The 19,331-nt window shown below is 40.7% G+C and overlaps 5 protein-coding genes across 5 annotated transcripts; all 5 read left to right on the plus strand.

Annotated features, from left to right (window-relative positions):
- Positions 1–8,323: 8,323 nt before the first annotated feature.
- On the plus strand, positions 8,324–9,949 carry SCP_0202210 (hypothetical protein; the record flags this gene model as incomplete). The annotated part of the gene is made up of 1 exon (XM_027754136.1): positions 8,324–9,949. The coding sequence occupies one exon, from the start codon at positions 8,324–8,326 to the stop codon at positions 9,947–9,949; it is 1,626 nt and encodes a 541-aa protein (XP_027609937.1).
- Positions 9,950–10,210: 261 nt separating this feature from the next.
- SCP_0202220 (hypothetical protein) lies at positions 10,211–12,670 on the plus strand (the record flags this gene model as incomplete). Its single annotated transcript, XM_027754137.1, has 1 exon — positions 10,211–12,670. The coding sequence occupies one exon, from the start codon at positions 10,211–10,213 to the stop codon at positions 12,668–12,670; it is 2,460 nt and encodes an 819-aa protein (XP_027609938.1).
- A 3,462-nt stretch (positions 12,671–16,132) lies between these two features.
- Positions 16,133–16,866, plus strand: SCP_0202230 (hypothetical protein; the record flags this gene model as incomplete). Its single annotated transcript, XM_027754138.1, has 3 exons — positions 16,133–16,157; positions 16,213–16,389; positions 16,445–16,866. The coding sequence occupies 3 exons, from the start codon at positions 16,133–16,135 to the stop codon at positions 16,864–16,866; spliced, it is 624 nt and encodes a 207-aa protein (XP_027609939.1).
- Positions 16,867–16,902: 36 nt separating this feature from the next.
- On the plus strand, positions 16,903–17,211 carry SCP_0202240 (hypothetical protein; the record flags this gene model as incomplete). Its single annotated transcript, XM_027754139.1, has 1 exon — positions 16,903–17,211. The coding sequence occupies one exon, from the start codon at positions 16,903–16,905 to the stop codon at positions 17,209–17,211; it is 309 nt and encodes a 102-aa protein (XP_027609940.1).
- Positions 17,212–17,519: 308 nt separating this feature from the next.
- Positions 17,520–18,034, plus strand: SCP_0202250 (hypothetical protein; the record flags this gene model as incomplete). The annotated part of the gene is made up of 2 exons (XM_027754140.1): positions 17,520–17,660; positions 17,729–18,034. 2 exons carry the CDS (start codon positions 17,520–17,522, stop codon positions 18,032–18,034), a joined length of 447 nt encoding a protein of 148 aa, XP_027609941.1.
- Positions 18,035–19,331: the final 1,297 nt, after the last annotated feature.

Consider the following 19,331-nt stretch of genomic DNA (forward strand, 5'->3'; position numbering starts at 1 on the left):
AGTCTTAGTTCAAATTGGCTTAGGGTATACCTTACAATATCTCTACTAGTAAAGGCTCTTAATTGTAATTTAGACATGTCTTACATGTGAAACTTTATAGTCAAATTTTGTTTCCAAAATTTGAAATTTTTTATCTCAAAGGCAAGTGTCCACTGCTACATCACTTCTATAATGATACCTTTATACCTCAGGAATCATAATTACATTGTCTTATAATAATTTCTTATTAGTAGTAACTATTAAATTGAGCATTTAATAAGTTTTTTAAACTGCACAGTAGTTAATTCTACTTTATCGGCATATTTGTAGCATCTCTTCTAGTAGTAGCTATAATGGTTTTTATTTTGCAATTTTTCCTCATTTTTTATAATTTATCTAAGTCTGAAAACTGTCACCTATCATATAATCTGTTTACTAACAAGCACATTGTTTTGTTATGTTGCTAAAGCTCAAAGCACCTACTTTCAATTTAAAAACATTTTGTATGTTTCCTGAGAATAGCTATAAATTTTCACAATCTGTAAATTTTTTGAATTTTTTTAATATTTCTGAACCTTAAAACATTTTAAAACATTTTAAATTCATTTAATGTGTATCCTAATGTTCATCTTCTGGTGAAAACTATAAGATTTATTACGTTATAATTTTTCAAAGTCTTTACAGCCTTTCTCAGGCTTGAAACTTTCACTTTTGCTCAAAATTTATCATACAGTTTATTTGCTAGTAAAGATAATAAGCTGTGTTACTTTATAATTTTAAAATTCTTTTTAGAAGTTAAAACACTTTAAGAGACTCAAAATGTATATAAAGTATATACCACAGAATACCACACCACCGGTGACAGATGTGGTTACCTGCATGGTAACCTCTTGCATGATGAAGCGAGGATCACCTCTAATACACACTTGGTCGTCAGGACTGTGACCTGATCATGTCAAATCTGGCAATTTTATGACTCAATTAGTGACAATGACAAAGCAGATTTTTATTATTAATTTTCTAAGTTTAATAGCACTCACTTTTACTTTAAAAGTGCTTTAAGTGCATTTTATAGCACGTTTACTAGTCAAAACTATGAAACTTGTTGTTTCACAATTTTTTCAGATTAACTAAAAAGTTTCTTAGTCTCTCAATGTTTTTGCAGTTTTTTACAAATTTTCTCGGCCTTAGAATAATTACTTTTGCTCAAATCCAATTTAAAATGTGTATTGTAATCCACTTACTAGTGAAAACTGTAAGATTTGTCTTTTAGGTTTTTTCTGCTGATTTGTTATAACAATTTCAAAATCACTTACTTTGACTTCAAGAAATGTGCATATAAGATTCATTACAAAAAATAACACAAGAAAGTGTTACAAATGTGTCTATAGGAATCACTACAAAAAAGGTACTAGAAACTGTTACAAATGTGCAATCACTAGAAGAAATGAGACTAGAAACTGTTACAATTAGCTTATAAGAATCACTACAAAAAGTGACACTAGAAACTGTCACAAATGTATTTATAAGAATCACTACAAAAAATGTTACTAATGTGCCTACAAGAATTACTGCAAAAAATGACCCTAGAAACTGTTACAAATTAGCTTATAAGAATTACTACAAAAATGATGCTAGAAACTATTACAAACGTGCTTATAAGAATCACTACAAAAAATAGTGCTAGAAACTGTTACAAATGAGCTTACAAGAATCACTACAAAAGATTAGACTGGAAACTATTATGAATGTGCTTATAAGAATCACTTGCTTGGAGTGGGCCGATGCTAATGCATGGCAAGAACGATTCCTGATTTTAATATCTATCAGGCCTACACTTTTAATATATGTGTTTAGTTTTTTTTCTTGCACTCATCATTCAAAAGTATTATAGTTGTACATTTTCATAATTAAATATACATTTTGCTATATTACAATCTAATACAGTCATGCCTTAACATATACTACAACAGAGCTAATCTTTGATCTACACTTTGTCAATGCAGTTGAATCCATACTCGCTATTTGTCCCTCCAATATACAAGTCTGCCCAGTTGTAACTCCATCATTAAACCCGACACTTCCAGTTTTTGTAATGATATGTGCAATAAAGTGGAACCCACCATAATAAACTATACCACAAAGTCTATACTTCTGATCCTGCAATTTTAACTCAGATTCTCAGTTAATCTGCAGACTATTGGTTATGAAACACTAAAAATTTGGCAAGGACTCATATTCCAGATTATAAAGCACATTACATAGCATGTCACTTTCATTAGTGGACACCAGTACCCAGGTGGTAGTAGATGGTATAAAACCATCTGCAGAAGTAAGCGCTGATGACGAGTCATTACATAATACTACATTACCTGGTGTATTGACCAATGCATGCTGTAAATAGCAAGCTAGATATATGTTGACAGCAATGGCAATCAGCCAAAGAAGAAACAACATATCGGAGTATGCTTGGTGCAACAGAGTTGATGATGGTGGTTTGGTAGCAAAAAGCTGAGACTGCGGAACGAGCAGAATTTTTGAATTCAGCACTCTAGGTTAGGTCTAGCTAGGGTCAGACTACAAATTTTGTACTCCTGATGTTAATGAACTACATCATGACTAGACTCGGGGTTTCAAAGTGGTTGTAGTGAAAACCAATGCGACTTGCACAAATAGAACTCAACAAAAGTGATATAGCAGCCACAATAGGCTGATGCATCACAATTAGTGAAGTGAGAGAAGCACATAGTAATTCTAAGATGTAAACCTCAGTATTATTAAAATCTATGCATAAGATAGAGCAGAACACTCTCTTAAACCAAGTAAATCTGAGTAAAACTGGCTGAGATACCTCAGTTTTGAATTAGAATGCTCAGCCTAAAGTGTAAACAAATCGTAAAAATGCCAGTTAAATTGTGGAATGACCCTATAATGCACATAAACATGCTATATAGGGAGCCTTATTTATTACAAACAGTGTACATTTGTTTTTCCTGGAAGAAACAAGCAGAAGTGAGAGAAAACAGAGAAAATGGATTATAGCACTGCAGGAAGTAACATTGATGTTCTGAAAGTAACACCATCAGATGCGGCTCAAAAAGTCGGTCAGAATGTCTACCGGGTTTATCAAAATCCGAGTAGAATTGAGTGAGCTACAAACCATGCAAGTTTGGCTAGAAGTGTGGGAACCAGTTGCTAGAGACTTGCCTAAATTGGTTAAGGTTTGAGCGGACAACGAAAAAAGTGTCGATGCTATCCAAAAAATCGAGCGCATCGACACTTTTTCGTTCTCAGCGCTCTGGTGGCTGAAGAATTACTAAATACAGCAAAATGTTCAAAGTCAGCACTTCTGTTTCTGGACTAAAGAGGCGTTCACCAGGTATACCCGGGACCACTATAAAGCTTGACTTCCAGGTTATTAGCTTCATTAGTAGCTGTTGTAGGGCAGCTTTTAAGCACTACAAGCTCGGACTTTTGGTATAAGTACAGGTTATGACAACAATTGTAACAGGTCTTGCGAGTCTGAGCTATTGTAAGGTCTCTACAAACCCATACTAGGTGGCATTTCAGACTATTGTAAGGCCTTTACAAACACAAACTAGATGACATATCTGAACGTTATGAGGCCCTTACAAACTGATACTAGAGAGTGTACTAGAATTCAATAAACAGTATAATAAGGCATTGTAGGAGGCTTACTGAACATTACTATACAACATGCTAGGAGTCAATATCTCACTTTGTAGGCTACTGTAAGGCCCTTACCAACTGATACTAGGTGGTGTACTAGACTATTGTAAGCATCATATAAACTGACACTAGGTGACATATCTAACTATCGTAAGGCCCTTATAAACTTGCATACTAGGGCATTTACTAGAGATTACTAGACACTATTGTAGGTTACTGGTGATTCTTACAAAGTGACATCAGGTGACATGTTCAGACTATTGTAAGCTCATTACAAACCGATACTAAAGAATATATTAGGACTCAGTGTAATAGGCTATTGTTGACTTGCTGAGTGCTACTAGACAATATACTAAGAGTCAGTAGGCGACTTTGTAGACTGTTATCAATGTATAGTGGGACATTGTAGGACACTTACTACACATTATTAGATGGCATACTAGGAGTTAGTAGATAATATAATAACAATTTTTTGCATACATTTTTTGTAGTGATTCTTGTAGGTACATTAGTAACAGTTTCTAGTGTCATTTTTTATAGTGATTCTTATAGGCACGTTAGTAACATTTTTTGTAGTGATTCTTATAAACACATTTGTTACAGTTTCTAGTGTCATTTTTTGTAGTGATTCTTATAGGCACGTTGGTAACATTTTTTGTAGTGATTCCTGTAGGCACGTTAGTAACAGTTTCTGGTGTTATTTTTTGTAGTGGTTCTTATAGGCACATTGATAACATTTTTTGTAGTGATTCTTATAGGCACATTGGTAGCATTTTTTGTAGTGATTCTTGTAGGAACATTTGTAACAGTTTCTAGGGTCATTTTTTGTAGTGATTCTTATAGGTAACAATTTTGTAGTGATTCTTGTAGGCACATTTGTAACAGTTTCTAGTGTCATTTTTTGTAGTGATTCTTATAGGCACATTGATAACATTTTTTGTAGTGATTCTTGTAGGAACATTTTTTGTAGTGATTCTTATAGGTAACAATTTTGTAGTGATTCTTGTAGGAACATCTGTAACAGTTTCTAGGGTCATTTTTTGTAGTGATTCTTATAGGCACATTGATAACATTTTTTGTAGTGATTCTTGTAGGCTGTTATATATGATACTATATCATTTAGTAGATATGATTAGATATATCATCATGCACTATAAGGTTCTTAAAAATGTATACTAATTACACTTCTATAATCTTATATAGTCATTACACACATATACTAGCTAACCTTTTTAGCCCTCAATGTCCCATCACTGGTAAGAATGATTCTCTTCATTTTTCAAGAATTGTAACTTCAACAGCTCCTGACTTTCCCCATTTGGGCAAGTGTATTTTGAGGTCAGAAATATTTTTAAAAGGCAGAAAAAGGCGGAAAATTTAGAAACATGACCTAGGTAACCATGGGTACCTTAGGTAAGTCAGTTTCCAAATTAGGAAACTGACTAAGCAGGCCTTCATGTTGTTCACCTCAGTATTGCAAAATTGGGTTGTTACTCAAATCTTAATGAAATTGAATGTTCTAAAGCGCTAACTAGGGCTATTTTTTGGTTTCAATTCAATGGTGATGGTTACAATGCATTGAACTTAGTATAACCCTCTATAGAACATAATTTCAATGTTCTCTAAGATAGAGCTGTTATCTGTTATCTAATCTAAGTGCTGCAGCCATGCATCTGTTGATGGTTATTTATACAAGTCGCGCCGATTTTCATTACAACTGTTTTAAACATCCACCTATAGTCAACTTGTAGTTGGACAAGAAGAGCCATTAGAATGTTTGTAGCTAAGTTCTACCTCCAGAATTTTCCCACAGTTAAAAGAAAAGTGCGTCACGGTTCACCTCAGCCTCCAAAGACCCACCGCTTATAAGAACGATTCTCTTCGTTCCTCAGGAATTGTAACTACACAAATGAGACTAGAAACTGTTACAAATGTGCTTATAAGAATCACTACAAAAAATGTGACTGGAAACTATTACAAATGTGCTTATAAGAATCACTACAAAAAATGTTACCAACGTGCCTATAAGAATCACTACAAAAAATAACACTAGAAACTGTTACAAATGTGCCTATAAGAATCGTTACAAAAAATGACACTAGAAACTGTTACAAATGTGCCTATAAGAATCATTACAAAAAATGACACTAAAAACTGTTACAAATGTACCTACAGCATTGTAATAAAATGTATGTAAGAAATTATATTTATTACTGACTCCTAGTATGCCATCTAATAATATGTAGTAAGTGTTCTACAATGTCTCACTGTACTAAGTTGTGTCAGTTGATAAGGGCCTTACAATAGTTTACGAAGTTGCTTACTGACTCTTAGTATATTGTTGAGTAATATTCAGCAAGTCAACAATAGCCTATTATACTGGCTTCTAATATACTGTATCACCTGATGTCACTTGTAAGAATCTCCAGTAACCTCACTAACCTGCAGTAGTGTGTAGAAATATCTGGTAAATGTCCTAGTATGCGACTTTGTAAGGGCCTTACAATAGTTAGATATGTCACCTAGTGTCAGTTTATAATATGCTTACAATTGTCTAGTATACGACCCGATTCACGAGGGCTTTACAGTAAAGTGATATATTGACTCCTAGCATGTTGTATAGTAATGTTTAGGAAGCCTCCTATAATGCCTTATTACACTGTTTATTGAATTCAAGTACACCCTCTAGTATCAGTTTGTAAGGATGTCATAATATTCTGATATGCCATCTAGTTTGTGTTATAAAGGCCTTACAATAGTTTAAAATGTCACCTAGTATGGGTTTGTAGAGACCTTACAGTAGCTCAGACTTGCAAGATGTGTTACAATTGTTGTCATAACCTGTACTTATACCAAAAGTCCGAGCTTGTAGTGCTTAAAAGCTGCCCTACAACAGTTACTAATGAAGCTAATGACCCGGAAGCCAAACTCTATAGTGGTCCCGGGTATACCTGGTGAATGGCTCTTTAGTCCAGAAACAGAAGTGCTGACTTTGAACAGTTTTTCGCATTTAGGAATTCTTCAGCCACCAGAGCGCTGAGAACGAAAAAAAGTGTCGATGCGCTCGATTTTTTGGATAGCATCGACGCTTTTTTCGTTGTCCGCTCAAACCTTAAACCAATTTAGGCAACTCTCTTGTTTTTCTGGGCTCAGAAACTTGTTCTGCCTGCTGTTCTCTCAGTTTTGCTTCAAATAACATGATTCTGGTGCACATTTTTATCAGTTTTTTGAGGAGAATTTAATGGTGTTATTTTCAGATAGCATCTAGTTATAATTACAGCGCTGTTTTAGCTTTTCTAAGAGCAGTAAATTATAACAGTCACTGCATCTCAGCAGCACCTACAGAGCTGAAGAAAATGCAGAGATATAATCAAAAATTATATATCTAATCTCATAGTATATGATAACATTATACAGTGTGCACTGTTAACTAGGAATGCACAGAGTCATTCTAGCTTGATTATTAAATTCTGTTTGCTATAAGTAGTTTCTCACTGTATTCTATAAAAGTGAGCCCTTCTGGACTTACAAAATCTCATCTACCTATTATTGGACATCCAAATAGCATCAGGAAAAATTCTAGTTTGTCCTTTGAGGCAAGTTATTTATCCTTCTAGCTTTGCTTCTCTTCCTGACCACAAATTCTCTTTATTATAAAGAGATTTAAATGAGTACAAATATGATGGCCTGCACACTAAAACATCTTATATACATGGTGAAACCAAAGCATGCAGAGGTAAAGAATATAGCATTAGAGTGAGCAATGATTTAGTGTTACTGTTAGATATTCTATAATATGTTTCAGAGAGTCTCTGTATGAGATATTGTAGGATATGTTTGGGAAAACCTCTATACTAGGTCTTCAAGTTATTTAGTATAACAATTGTGAGTAATACAACATGTCTGTGTTGAATGTGGGCAAGCTGGCACTCATCTCAGAGGTTGCCGGTGGAGTTTTCCATAGTAGATTTTGTATGCTCACGCTGATCGTCGTACGTTGAGAGAGAATTTTATCATCACTGCTGCGCTGCCTGTTGCTGCTTGTGTAATATGTTATAAGCCCAGAAGAGAGTTTTATCATCGCTGCTGCGCCATCTGCTGCTTGTGCAATAGTCTGAGGTCAACTGCAACCATTAAAGCACCTGAACACTTGACCACTATCTGTTATCTAATCTAAGTGCTCCAGCCACGCATCTGTTGGCAGTGCTTTGTACAAGTCGCGTCGGTTTTCAATACAACTTTTTTGAATGTCCGCCTGTAGTTACATTGTAGTTGAGTAAGTAGCTGTGAGAAAATTTGTACATAGAGTCTAACCCTGTTGGAAAGTAGCGCCCAAATTTCTGGAGCTCCAGAAATTGGGGAGCGCCCAAGGGCAGACAAGCCGAGGGCATGATTACAAAGAAAGACAAAGAAGGAAATTTGCTTATATAAAGTGGAGCGTCTAGAACTGTATATATACAGAAATCTATTTTAGGACGCGTAATCACGCGCCCCGACGCATCTTGACCCGCCATCACTACCTTCCTATTTGGGAACTAAGGCGCGATTTCTAACAGGTTATGAGCCCCGGCTCTAGCCAATAAATACTTGGATAACAACAGCCCCTATTGTGGCTACAAAAATTGTTACCCCCTTACTAGTACGAGAACAAATAATGTCGACCAGCGCTGATAATACGAGCAATAGCAATGCTTACCGGATCCCGCTCCTGAAGGAAGACAATTGGCTCCCGTGGAAGTGCCGCGTCGAGGCCATCCTTAATGATAAGGGTCTCCAGGAGTATGTGACCGGAAAGACACCAAAGCCGCAGCCGAGTAATGACCCGGCCAATAGGGCAGCGAGAGAGGCGGAGATTAGCGCCTGGGGAGAGAAGGACCTCAAGGCCCAGAACGTAATTGTGCTATCGCTGGGAGATTCTCAGATGGTGCACATCGCTGGAGCCGAGATGGCACGGGCCATGTGGGAGCAGCTTCGCACAGTCAAGGAACAGCGTGGACAGCATGGAATTCTCGCGCTGTGCCGGCGTTTTTACCGGATGCAAGCCAAGGAAGAAGATAATATCTCCAGTCACATTACACAGCTACGACAGATCCAGGAACAACTCCACCTAATGGGGAAGGTTGTTTCTGACGAAGATTTCCGGCTCATTCTGGCTACCTCATTACCGGAGAGCTGGGACTCTTTCCTCAGCTCTTACTTTGGCGCCGTGGGCGGCAACGTTGGCGCCGAAGGTGCTGACAATGTGCGCCCTCAGCTTACATCACAAGAATTGATTGCCATCATTCTTGATGAAAATAGGCGAAGGCACGAGCGTGGCGAGCGCGGTCAATCCTCGGACCAAGCCATGGTTGCCAAAGGAAAGAAGCACCCCTTTGGGGAATACAAAAAATGTTCGATCTGCGGAAAGCCGGGACATCTTGGTAACAAGTGTCGGCACCGCGACAAGGTCAAATGTATGAATTGCGGAAAATTCGGGCATAAGGCCACGGATTGTTGGGCTAAAGGCGGCGGCAAAGCCGGACAGGGCCCGCCGATGAAACAGCAAAAGACGGAATGTGCTTACGAAGCGCGCGAGGTCGAATCGAAAGAGGATGAGGCAAAAATAGCCTACGATAATGATAGCGACACTGTATCTCTCGGATCTGATGGCAAAATCGCTTCTTTCTATGAGTGGTTTGCTGACTCCGGGACAACTTTGCACATTACAAATTGTCGTGAAGTCTTCGCGACCTATCAGGCGCTCGAAGATCACGCGATCACGGGCATCGGACCGCAACCAACGCAGGCATTGGGCCGCGGTATGGTCGATGTCGAAAGTGAAGTAGGAGACCGAAAAGTGAAATTCCGTCTCCACGGTGTACTGTATGCGCCGACAGCACCCAATAGCCTCCTCTCCATCACGTGTTTGGACGACGCGGGAGGAAGAGTACTTATGGGTAATAGTCGCGTAATACTAATAGATAAAAATAAACACACTCTTGCTATAGGCAAGAAAAATGGACGACTATATTCATTGAAATTGCGTCCAATAGTTCCGCAACCTGCGCGAACCTATACTGCTAAGGAATACAGCCCGCATACCTGGGAAGAGTGGCATAAGATCTATGGCCATATCGGGAAACCAGCGCTTATGCGATTATATCGCGAAGGACTTGTTGATGGCCTAGAAATCTCGCCAAGCCCAGACGAAATTAATTGCGAGGCATGCATCCAAGCAAAGGCGACGCGGAAGCCATTTCCCAAAGAGACGGACGAATGCAGCAAGGTACCCGGAGAATGAACACACACGGATGTGTGGGGACCTGCGCAGACAGCCGCTCTACAAGGGTGGAAATATTTTATTACATTTACCGATGATTACAGTCGTCGAAGTACAGTACTATTTATGAGGCATAAAGATGAAGTAACTGAAAAGGTAAAGAATTATATTACCTATATCGAGCGCAAGTTTGGAAATAAACCCTTGCGACTCAGGCTCGACAACGGTCGAGAATATATGAACACCGAATTAATTAACTGGTGTCAAATGAAAGGGATCGAGATGGGTCCGACTGCGCCGTACTCACCATCCCAGAACGGAGTCTCTGAGAGATTGAATCGCACACTGCTTGGACTAGCGCGCGCGATGATCTATGCGAGAGATCTACCTCGTTATCTTTGGGCTGAAGCGATTGCTCACGCAGTCTATATTAAAAATAGATCGCCTACCCAGGTGTTAAATGGGGCAACTCCCGAAGAAAAATGGAATGGGACGAAACCAAATATCTCGTACCTACAAGAATTCGATTCCCCCGTATGGGTCCTCACGGAAGACGCAACACTATCAAAGCTAGCGCCCCGTGCCAACAAGTATATTTTTGTTGGATACATGGACGGACCCAAAGCCATCAAATATTATGATGCGCACATGTGCCAGATTAAAATCTCGCGTAATTTCCAATTTTCTTCGAATTCCCCGGACCATTTGCCCGGCAACGCGCCTCACGTGCCACAAGAGCAAATAGGATCCGACGTACCTATCCTCACAGCACAGCGTGAGGGGGAGCAAAATATATTTCCGGGCACTTTACCTAGCAATGCGTCAGACGTGCCGCATGCGGAAAGGAGACCCGAAGTCCCAAACCTCACAACGACCGCAGACGTGCGGCGCGAGGGGGAGTTAGGAACTTCCGCGCCACAGTCACCTGCCAAAAATCCGCGGAAGCGCAGACAGGATCATGATCCTGATCAACGCAAGGAAAGTGGGACGGCCGCACCAAGCCAGCCCAGACGAACCAGAAGAAAGACAGTTCAGCATGATTACCGTCTAATGCATGACCCAGAGGCAGACGAAGATCTGGATAATGATTCAGATAAATCAAATGCCGAATTAGTCTATATTGCGATGAGCGTCCACAGAAATGCGGATGCGGACGAGCCAAAGACGCTCAGTGATGCCAAGAGATCACTCGAGTGGCCCAAATGGGAACAGGCAGTCCAGATGGAACTCAATCAACTACAGGGTATGGAGACTTGGGAGTTAGTGGAACCTCCCGAAGATCGAAAACCCGTAGGAAATAAATGGGTTCTAGTTAAGAAAACAAACAAAGAGGGTGAAATAATCAAATACAAAGCCCGCCTGGTTGCGAAGGGATATTCTCAAATCCCAGGCATGGACTATACCGAGACGTTTGCGCCCGTAGTCCGCCTCGAAACCATTCGAGCTATCCTCGGGCTAGCCGCAATCTTAGATTGGGAGATCGGACAGATGGACGTGAAAGGCGCCTATCTTAATGGAACTCTCAAAGAAGAAGTGTATATGCGGCAACCCGAAGGATACAGCGATGGAACATACCGCGTATGTAAATTAAAGAAAACCCTCTACGGGCTAAAGCAGTCTGGCCGAGAATGGAATATCGTGCTGAACCGCAAGTTATTAGACGCAGGATTCAAGCGCCTATTCTCGGATCCATGTGCGTACATTCGGATCAAAGGTGATAAGATAGAAATCGTCACCGTTTGGGTGGACGACCTATTAATATTCACCAATGATTGCGCACTGATGGACCAATTGAAGAGGGAACTCCGAAATATGTTCGAAGTTACCGACCTTGGCGAACCCCGAAAAATTGTGGGGATAGAAATTGAGAGAGACCGTTCAAAGCAGACAATCAAAATCTCTCAGACAAAATATATTGAGTCTATCCTACACAAGAATGGGCTTACGAACGCCAACACAGTCGGGATGCCTCTTGATCCAAATACAGTGCTTGAAAAAGAAGAACCCAAAACTGATGATGAATGCGACCGAGACAACGGATATGCATCGCTCGTCGGATCACTGATGTACGCAGCAATTGCCACGAGACCAGACATTGCTCACGCCGTGCAACGGCTTAGCTCATTTACTGCCAATCCCGGAATGGCTCATTGGACTGCTGCTAAATGCGTCCTCCGCTATCTATCCGGAACGCGAGAACTTGGAATAATCTACGGGCCAATTGCAGATGTCAAGCCTGAAGATCAATCCATATTTGTGGGCTACTCAGATGCAGACTATGCGAACGATATCCGAGATCGCAAATCAATCTCGGGATATTTATTTAAATTAGGAAATGGCACGATCATGTGGAGCTCAAAGAAGCAAACCACGGTCGCGTCATCCACCACGGAAGCCGAATACATGGCATCCGCTGAAGCGGCAAAAGAAGCCGTATGGCTCCGAACACTATTCAAAGAAATAGGTTTCGAGCAACAAGATCCTACAATTTTATTCGAGGATAATACAGCGGCGATCTCAATCGCACGTGATCCCCAATTTCACGCGAAATCAAAACATTTTGATGTAAAGCATCATTATGTGCGCGAAAAATTGAGGGATAAATATATTGATATCCACTACTGTCCCACGGAGGACATGATAGCGGATATCCTAACAAAGTCACTCCCTAAGCCGAGGCACGAGAAGCTCACAAAGAAGCTCGGAATGCCCATCGGCTTGAGGGGGAGTGTTGGAAAGTAGCGCCCAAATTTCTGGAGCTCCAGAAATTGGGGAGCGCCCAAGGGCAGACAAGCCGAGGGCATGATTACAAAGAAAGACAAAGAAGGAAATTTGCTTATATAAAGTGGAGCGTCTAGAACTGTATATATACAGAAATCTATTTTAGGACGCGTAATCACGCGCCCCGACGCATCTTGACCCGCCATCACTACCTTCCTATTTGGGAACTAAGGCGCGATTTCTAACAAACCCTAACCTTTGTGTCATTCCTACAAACTCAGCCCTAACCTTAGGTCACACATACAAAATTTGTAGTCAAAAACCATTCCCACGGTTTGGGCAAAATCGCGTTACGGTCTAAGCGCCCTCTAGGGCTCATCCTGTATAAGGACAATTCCTTCGTACCTCAGGAATCGTAACTTGTAACTAGACTATAAAGTCACACTTTTGGCATACTTAGTAGGCATTGTAGCAACTTGTAACTAGATTATGAAGTCACCCTTTTGGCACACGTAGTAGGCATTGTCACAATTTCTAACTAGTCTACAAGTCCGGGTTAATGACTTTGTTAGTAACTATTGTAGACCTGCCTTAAAGCATTACAAATCCGCACTTTCAGCTTACTTAGTAAGCATTGTGACTAGATTATAAAGTCACCCTTTTGACACACTTAGTAGGCATTGAAACAATTTCTAACTGCCCTACAACTCTGATTCTTATAAGCACATTTGTAACAGTTTCTAGTATTGTTTTTGTAGTGATTCTTACAAGTGCATTTGTAATAGTTTCTAGTCTTATTTTTTGTAGTGATTCTTATAAGCAAATTTGTAACAGTTTCTAGTCTCATTTTTGTAGCGATTCTTATAAACTCATTTGTCACAGTTTGTAGTCTGATTGTTTGTAGTGATTCTTATAGGCGCATTTGTAACAAATTCTAGTCTCTTTTTTTCTAGTGAGTCTTATAAGCGAGTTTGTAACAGTTTCTAGTCTCATTTTTTGTAGTGATTCTCAGAGGCACATTTTTAACAGTTTCTAGTCTCATTTTTGTAGTGCTTCTTATAAACTCATTTGTAACAATTTCTAGTGTTCTTACTAGAGATTACTAGACACTATTGCAGGTTACTGGAGATTCTTACAAGTGACATCAGCTGACATATACAGACTATTGTAAGCTCAATACAAACTGATATTAAGGAGTATATTAGGAGCCAGTATAATAGGCTATTGTTGACTTGCTAAAATCAACAATATACTAAGAGTTAGTAGACAACCTTGTAAACTATTGTAAGGCCCTTATCAACTCACAGGACTTAGTACAGTGTGACATTGTAGAACACTTACTACATATTATTAGACGGCATACTAGGAGTCAGTAGAGAATATAATTTCTTATATACATAGGCACATTTGTAACAGTTCTAGTGTCATTTTCTGTAGTGACTCTTATAAGCAAATTTGTAACAGTTTCTAGTGTCAATTTTTGTAGTGATGCTTACAGGCACATTTGTAACAGTTTCTAGTCTCATTTTTTGTAGTGATTCTTACAGACACATTTGTAATGGTTTCTAGTCTCATTTTTTGCAGTGATTCTTACAGACACATTTGTAATGGTTTCTAGTCTCATTTTTTGCAGTGATTCTTACAGACACATTTGTAATGGTTTCTAGTCTCATTTTTTGTAGTGATTCTTACAGGCACATTTGTAATGGTTTCTTGGGTCAATTTTTGTAGTAATTCTTATAGGTACATTTGTAACAGTTTCTAGTCTCATTTTTTGTAGTAGTTCTTATAAACACATTTGTGGCAGATTTCAGCCTCATTTTTTGTAGTGATTCTTATAGACACATTTGTAACAATTTCTAGTCTTAATTTTTGTAGTGATTCTTATAGGCATTTGTAACAGATTCCAGTCTCATTTTTTGTAGCAATACTTATAGACACATTTGTAACAATTTCTAGTGCTGATTTTTGTAGTGATTCTCATAGGCACATTTGTTCTTGAAGTCAAAGTAAGTGATCTCAAAAACTGTTACAACAAAAAAAAACTGAAAAACAAGTTGTATAGTTTTCATTAGTAGGTGAATTATAATATACATTTTAAATTGAACTTGAGCAACAGTGAGTCTTCTAAGGCTGATAAAAATTAGTAAAAACTGCCAAAAAATTGAAAGACTAAGAAAGTTATTACTAGTAGACATCTTCAGGCTCAAAAAAATGCCAATTAATCTGAAAATTTTGTGGAATAACAACTTTCATAGTTCTGACTATTATTGGTGAAAGTATGACACTTTCTAGTATTTAAAATGCACTTTAACTAAGTTTAAGATAAAACATGGTGTTTTAAGATTCAGAAACATGAAAAAAAAATAGGAAAATTTATCAGATGTGAAAGTTTATAGCTACTGTCACTAAACATAGTACAAAATGCTTTTTAAACTGAAAGTGTGTGCTTTAAGTCTCACCAAAATGACAGAATAATATACTTTACAACAAACAGATTATGTAATGTACTTCAAGCAGAAGTGAGAGTTTTCAGGCTTAGGAAAATTTGTAAAATAAGATGCATTTGCAAGGATGGCATGCACAGAGGGCAGACAATGACAGTAATGAGTTTGCCAGAGTGCTATTTGATTGTAAGAGTGCAATAGGTGCATGAAAGCACTATGCATATGTGAGAGTGGTTATATTGATAAGAGCAGCATGTGCTAGCAAGAGCAATGTGCATGGACAATAAGGGAGGTAGGCTGATGGAAATAATGCAATATTGTGCATATATAAGTTTGATCCTATTGTCCATCTCTCCCTACCTCTTCTGATCTTCTGAAAACTTCTTCTATAAAGGACATGTGTCTGTGAAGAGTGCATGTTTGTGACCACCTGTGTGTACTGGTACTGGTCTCTGCACAGGTTAGCCCTACCTATGCTCTACACTGGCTATTATAAGGGCAATGATAAACTAGGCTATTATAGGAGACTCAGTAGATACTATTAGGTGGTAACTCAAATTAGTGCAGTTTTAAAGACATCTTATTATAACATTTCAGGGATCGTTACTGCCATGTGAAGCAATGGCCCACTCCAAACTAGTGGGATATGTGTGTGTCACATGTGCTTATGTAAGCATGTGCCAGGAGGTCAAGACTTCAATTCTGGCTGGGTGCAGTTTATTTTGTACAATTGTAATTGTATACAATCTGCCCTTCTTTATTTACAATTATAATATCATTTACAATGTACAATCTGGTTACTAATGTGTACAATAATGTACACAATCTGGTCATAATGTGTATAGCTATGTACACAATCTGGTTACTTTGTGTACAATACAATACTGACCACTGCATGCACAATAAAGCTGGCACTTCATGGGGATATTGTATACATTGGGGCTGCCTACTAGTGTGTATGTCGCATGGGAACATCACATGGGAACATCAGACCAAGCAGGCTAAGCAATGAGTGAAAACCTATGACACCAAGAAGATGCTGGTTGATGACGCGTGGACAGGTGAGTCTTGACCACCATTTCAATATATTTGCTGATGCAGGATTTGTTTAATCAGACTTTCAATCCAAGAAAAAGAAGGGTCGCGCGTTGTACACGCTTTTGCAAAAACTGAAGCAGTCCAGAGATCATGCAGAGTTCTTGCAAGACGAGTTGGCAATGGCAGATGTCGAGACCCGCTTGAGCGAATTGGAGCAGATCTTGAGTGAAGCCGGCAAGGCACTCAGATCCGGAGGTGAGTTCTTTTGGCATGCATGATACTTTATGATATGACATGTCTCTATGCGCAGCCGAGCCCAAGTCCAGGAGGACAGGTCGATCACGCTGCCCTGTTATCAACTTGGTGACTCTGGAGGAGCTTGAAGCTGTCTATCGGGAATATGTCGAAGCCTTCATTGATGGCCCCATGAGGGTGGAAATGGATATATCTGCTGGGACAGAAATTGACACATTCCAGGAGGATCTGTCAGGTGAGATCAGCAATGACCTCAGCGTAATGATGGAGCTAGGCATGTCTTGTGAGGAGCTGATGAACCAAATGGGCTTGAAGGGGGAAGTCCTTCCTTTCATGTACAAGGTGAAGAATAAGCTTCCCTACTTGATCTGGACGGTGGGCAAATCCCCGCATGACGTTCATGCTAAGCTTCACGATATGGGAGAGCTGAGGAGACAACTGAGCGGGTCCTCAGAGTGGGAGGACCTTACCCTGTGATGGCGTCAGGCCGCTGGCATTCGCGCTGCGTTCCGCATGCTTCAGAATGGCAATGACGCAATCTTGATTACAGATGAGGTTGGCATTGGCAAGACAGCACAGGTGCTGGGCGTGATCTGCATGGTGGCCAATTCTGGCTTAGAGAACCGCCCCGTACCGACGTTTGCTAAGTGCATCCACTCTCTGCACGCATGTCACTCATCTGCCACAGGTGGGGGTCCACTAGAGTCCACCCCTCATATCATCATATCCACCACTACCTTGCAGCAGATTTGGCTGAGTGAGGCTCACATGTGGTGCACTGGCTTCGAGTTCTTCGAGTACACCGGTCGCTACAAAAAGTGACAAGATTTTTTTGGCGAAGGTAGCACATGGGTGAAGTCGAGTACACCCATGCACCGGCGCATTATATTTGTGACCTCACCTGTGAGCACTCTACACTGCTGCACTGTCGGACTGGGTCCGACACGCACAGCCACCCTCTCATGGTGTCCTGCCTGGTGACTCATCTTAGGAGGTTCTGAAAGAGGGCTCGAAGCTCATTGCGGAGCAAAGAAGAGGGAGATGTCCCCAATGATAGCCTGTGGGTGAGAGGATCAGTGCATGAAGGGAGCATCGGACTGGGGTCCGACAGTGCGGTGCTCGCAAGCACCATGCACACACTGCCAGGCCTTGTGCTGAATGAATTTGACTCTCTGGGCATCTTCATTGTCGACAAAGGTCATATGATGAGGACAGGGTGCAACATCTATGCTGCAGTCCAGCTTCTCTCCCGGCTTGCACACTTGAAGCTGGTGCTTACCGCCACTCTGATCTACACACACCCTCTGTTTCGATATCTGACCTATCACTGCTTCCTCAGGACCTGATCTACGTTGGGCATGCCATCGGTATTGCAGGGTGTCTAGGTGTGCACGTGGATGAATTCGAGAAGGAGCTCATTCACAACCTTGACCGCGCACGATGCTTAGAGGCCGCTGAATTGGGTCCACATGAGGTCGTAGCTTCTGATTTGGATGTAGCCACTGCATGCACTCATGAGGCACACATTGAAGGCATCAAGTGCATCAAAGAAATGTACGATGACTGTATTATTCGCCACATGCACGCCTCCAAGAATGAGCATGGAGAGTCCCTCCTTGGGCTGGCGGGTGACAGCGTATGTTGAGCTTGAGGCATGGAAATTCGAGATTCTCAATTCCTTGGAGAAGGATGATGAGGCTGAGAAGGCATCCAGTTTGTACTTTGACACTCGCGTAATGCCCCATCCTGTGTTCTTTAACCGACGACTATGACCAGCATTTTCCCGACATTTTATTTGCAGACTCACCAGGGCACCAGTCAACCTGCTCTTATTAGTTTTTGCGAGCAAGGCGGCAAACCTCCTCCATGTCTTTGGTCGTGCAAGCTGGTTCGGTCCCATGGCTCCACAAAGACCAAGGTTGCCGTGGACTTGGCTCTGCATCACATTCGCTATCCTAAGTCTCTAGTGGTGGAGTTTCCAGAGAATGGTGTGGGAATGATGCTACCCAGTAATTGTGGCAAGGAAGGAGAAGGCGGTTCTATGAAGATCGTGATCTTTACAGAATTTCCGAGTTTATCACACCGAGTTTATCACAGCTGTTGGAGGATGTGAGCATCCTTTTCTTCACTGGTCTAACCTAACGTTAAATCTGTCTCATGTTCTTTGCAGGCCCTCACTGCTTATGGGCTTCGGTGTATGCTCCTTGTGGGCACCATCACCATCTCCAAGTGTGAAAAGATAATTGCTGAGTTTGATACATGCCCTGAGCCCTGCGTCATGATCATGAGTTGGCAAGCTGTCTGCTGCACACATTATGATCTCGGAGGTTGGGGATTTTTCAATGTAGGCTGTCGCATGCTCATCTCCAAACAAGACAAGCGTCAAATCATGGGTTGAATCTGGTGATACCCGCAGGACAAGATATGTATTATTTATGATCTCGTTGCCATTAATACCACCGACGTCACCTTGAATTCCATCGCAAGAAAGAAGGAGGAGATGTTGCAGATTTTTGCCAGCCATGCCAAATATGCTGAGGGTGGGTTTGTTCTGCTGCTCAGTGGCTCACTGCTGATGCTCAATGCAGCACTCCTGGCACGACTTCACAGTGAGGATAGCCCGGACACCAAATATCAACCTGAGAAAGATATCGAAGGGAGATGCATCAGTGAAATGCATCACGTCTTCAACATCGACACCTGTGTTGCGCAAAGGTCAGACAGAAACCAGTTTTGAAGGTGAGCACAAGAGCAAGAGCAAGGTGGGCAAGCACCCAGATGACGTGATCGTGATCTTGTCATCAGACGATGATGCAATTAATCCGCCCTGCCCTGTCACAAGCAAACTTCTCGAGCAAACTGATGGAGAAATTGCAGTAATAACAACACCAGCAACTGCATCCTCCTCTCAGCCCATATTCCTGGTCCTCCGGTCAGCGGAG

The sequence above is a fragment of the Sparassis crispa genome (assembly GCF_003851025.1).
Source record: "Sparassis crispa DNA, contig_000001F, whole genome shotgun sequence".
NCBI lineage: Eukaryota > Fungi > Basidiomycota > Agaricomycetes > Polyporales > Sparassidaceae > Sparassis > Sparassis crispa.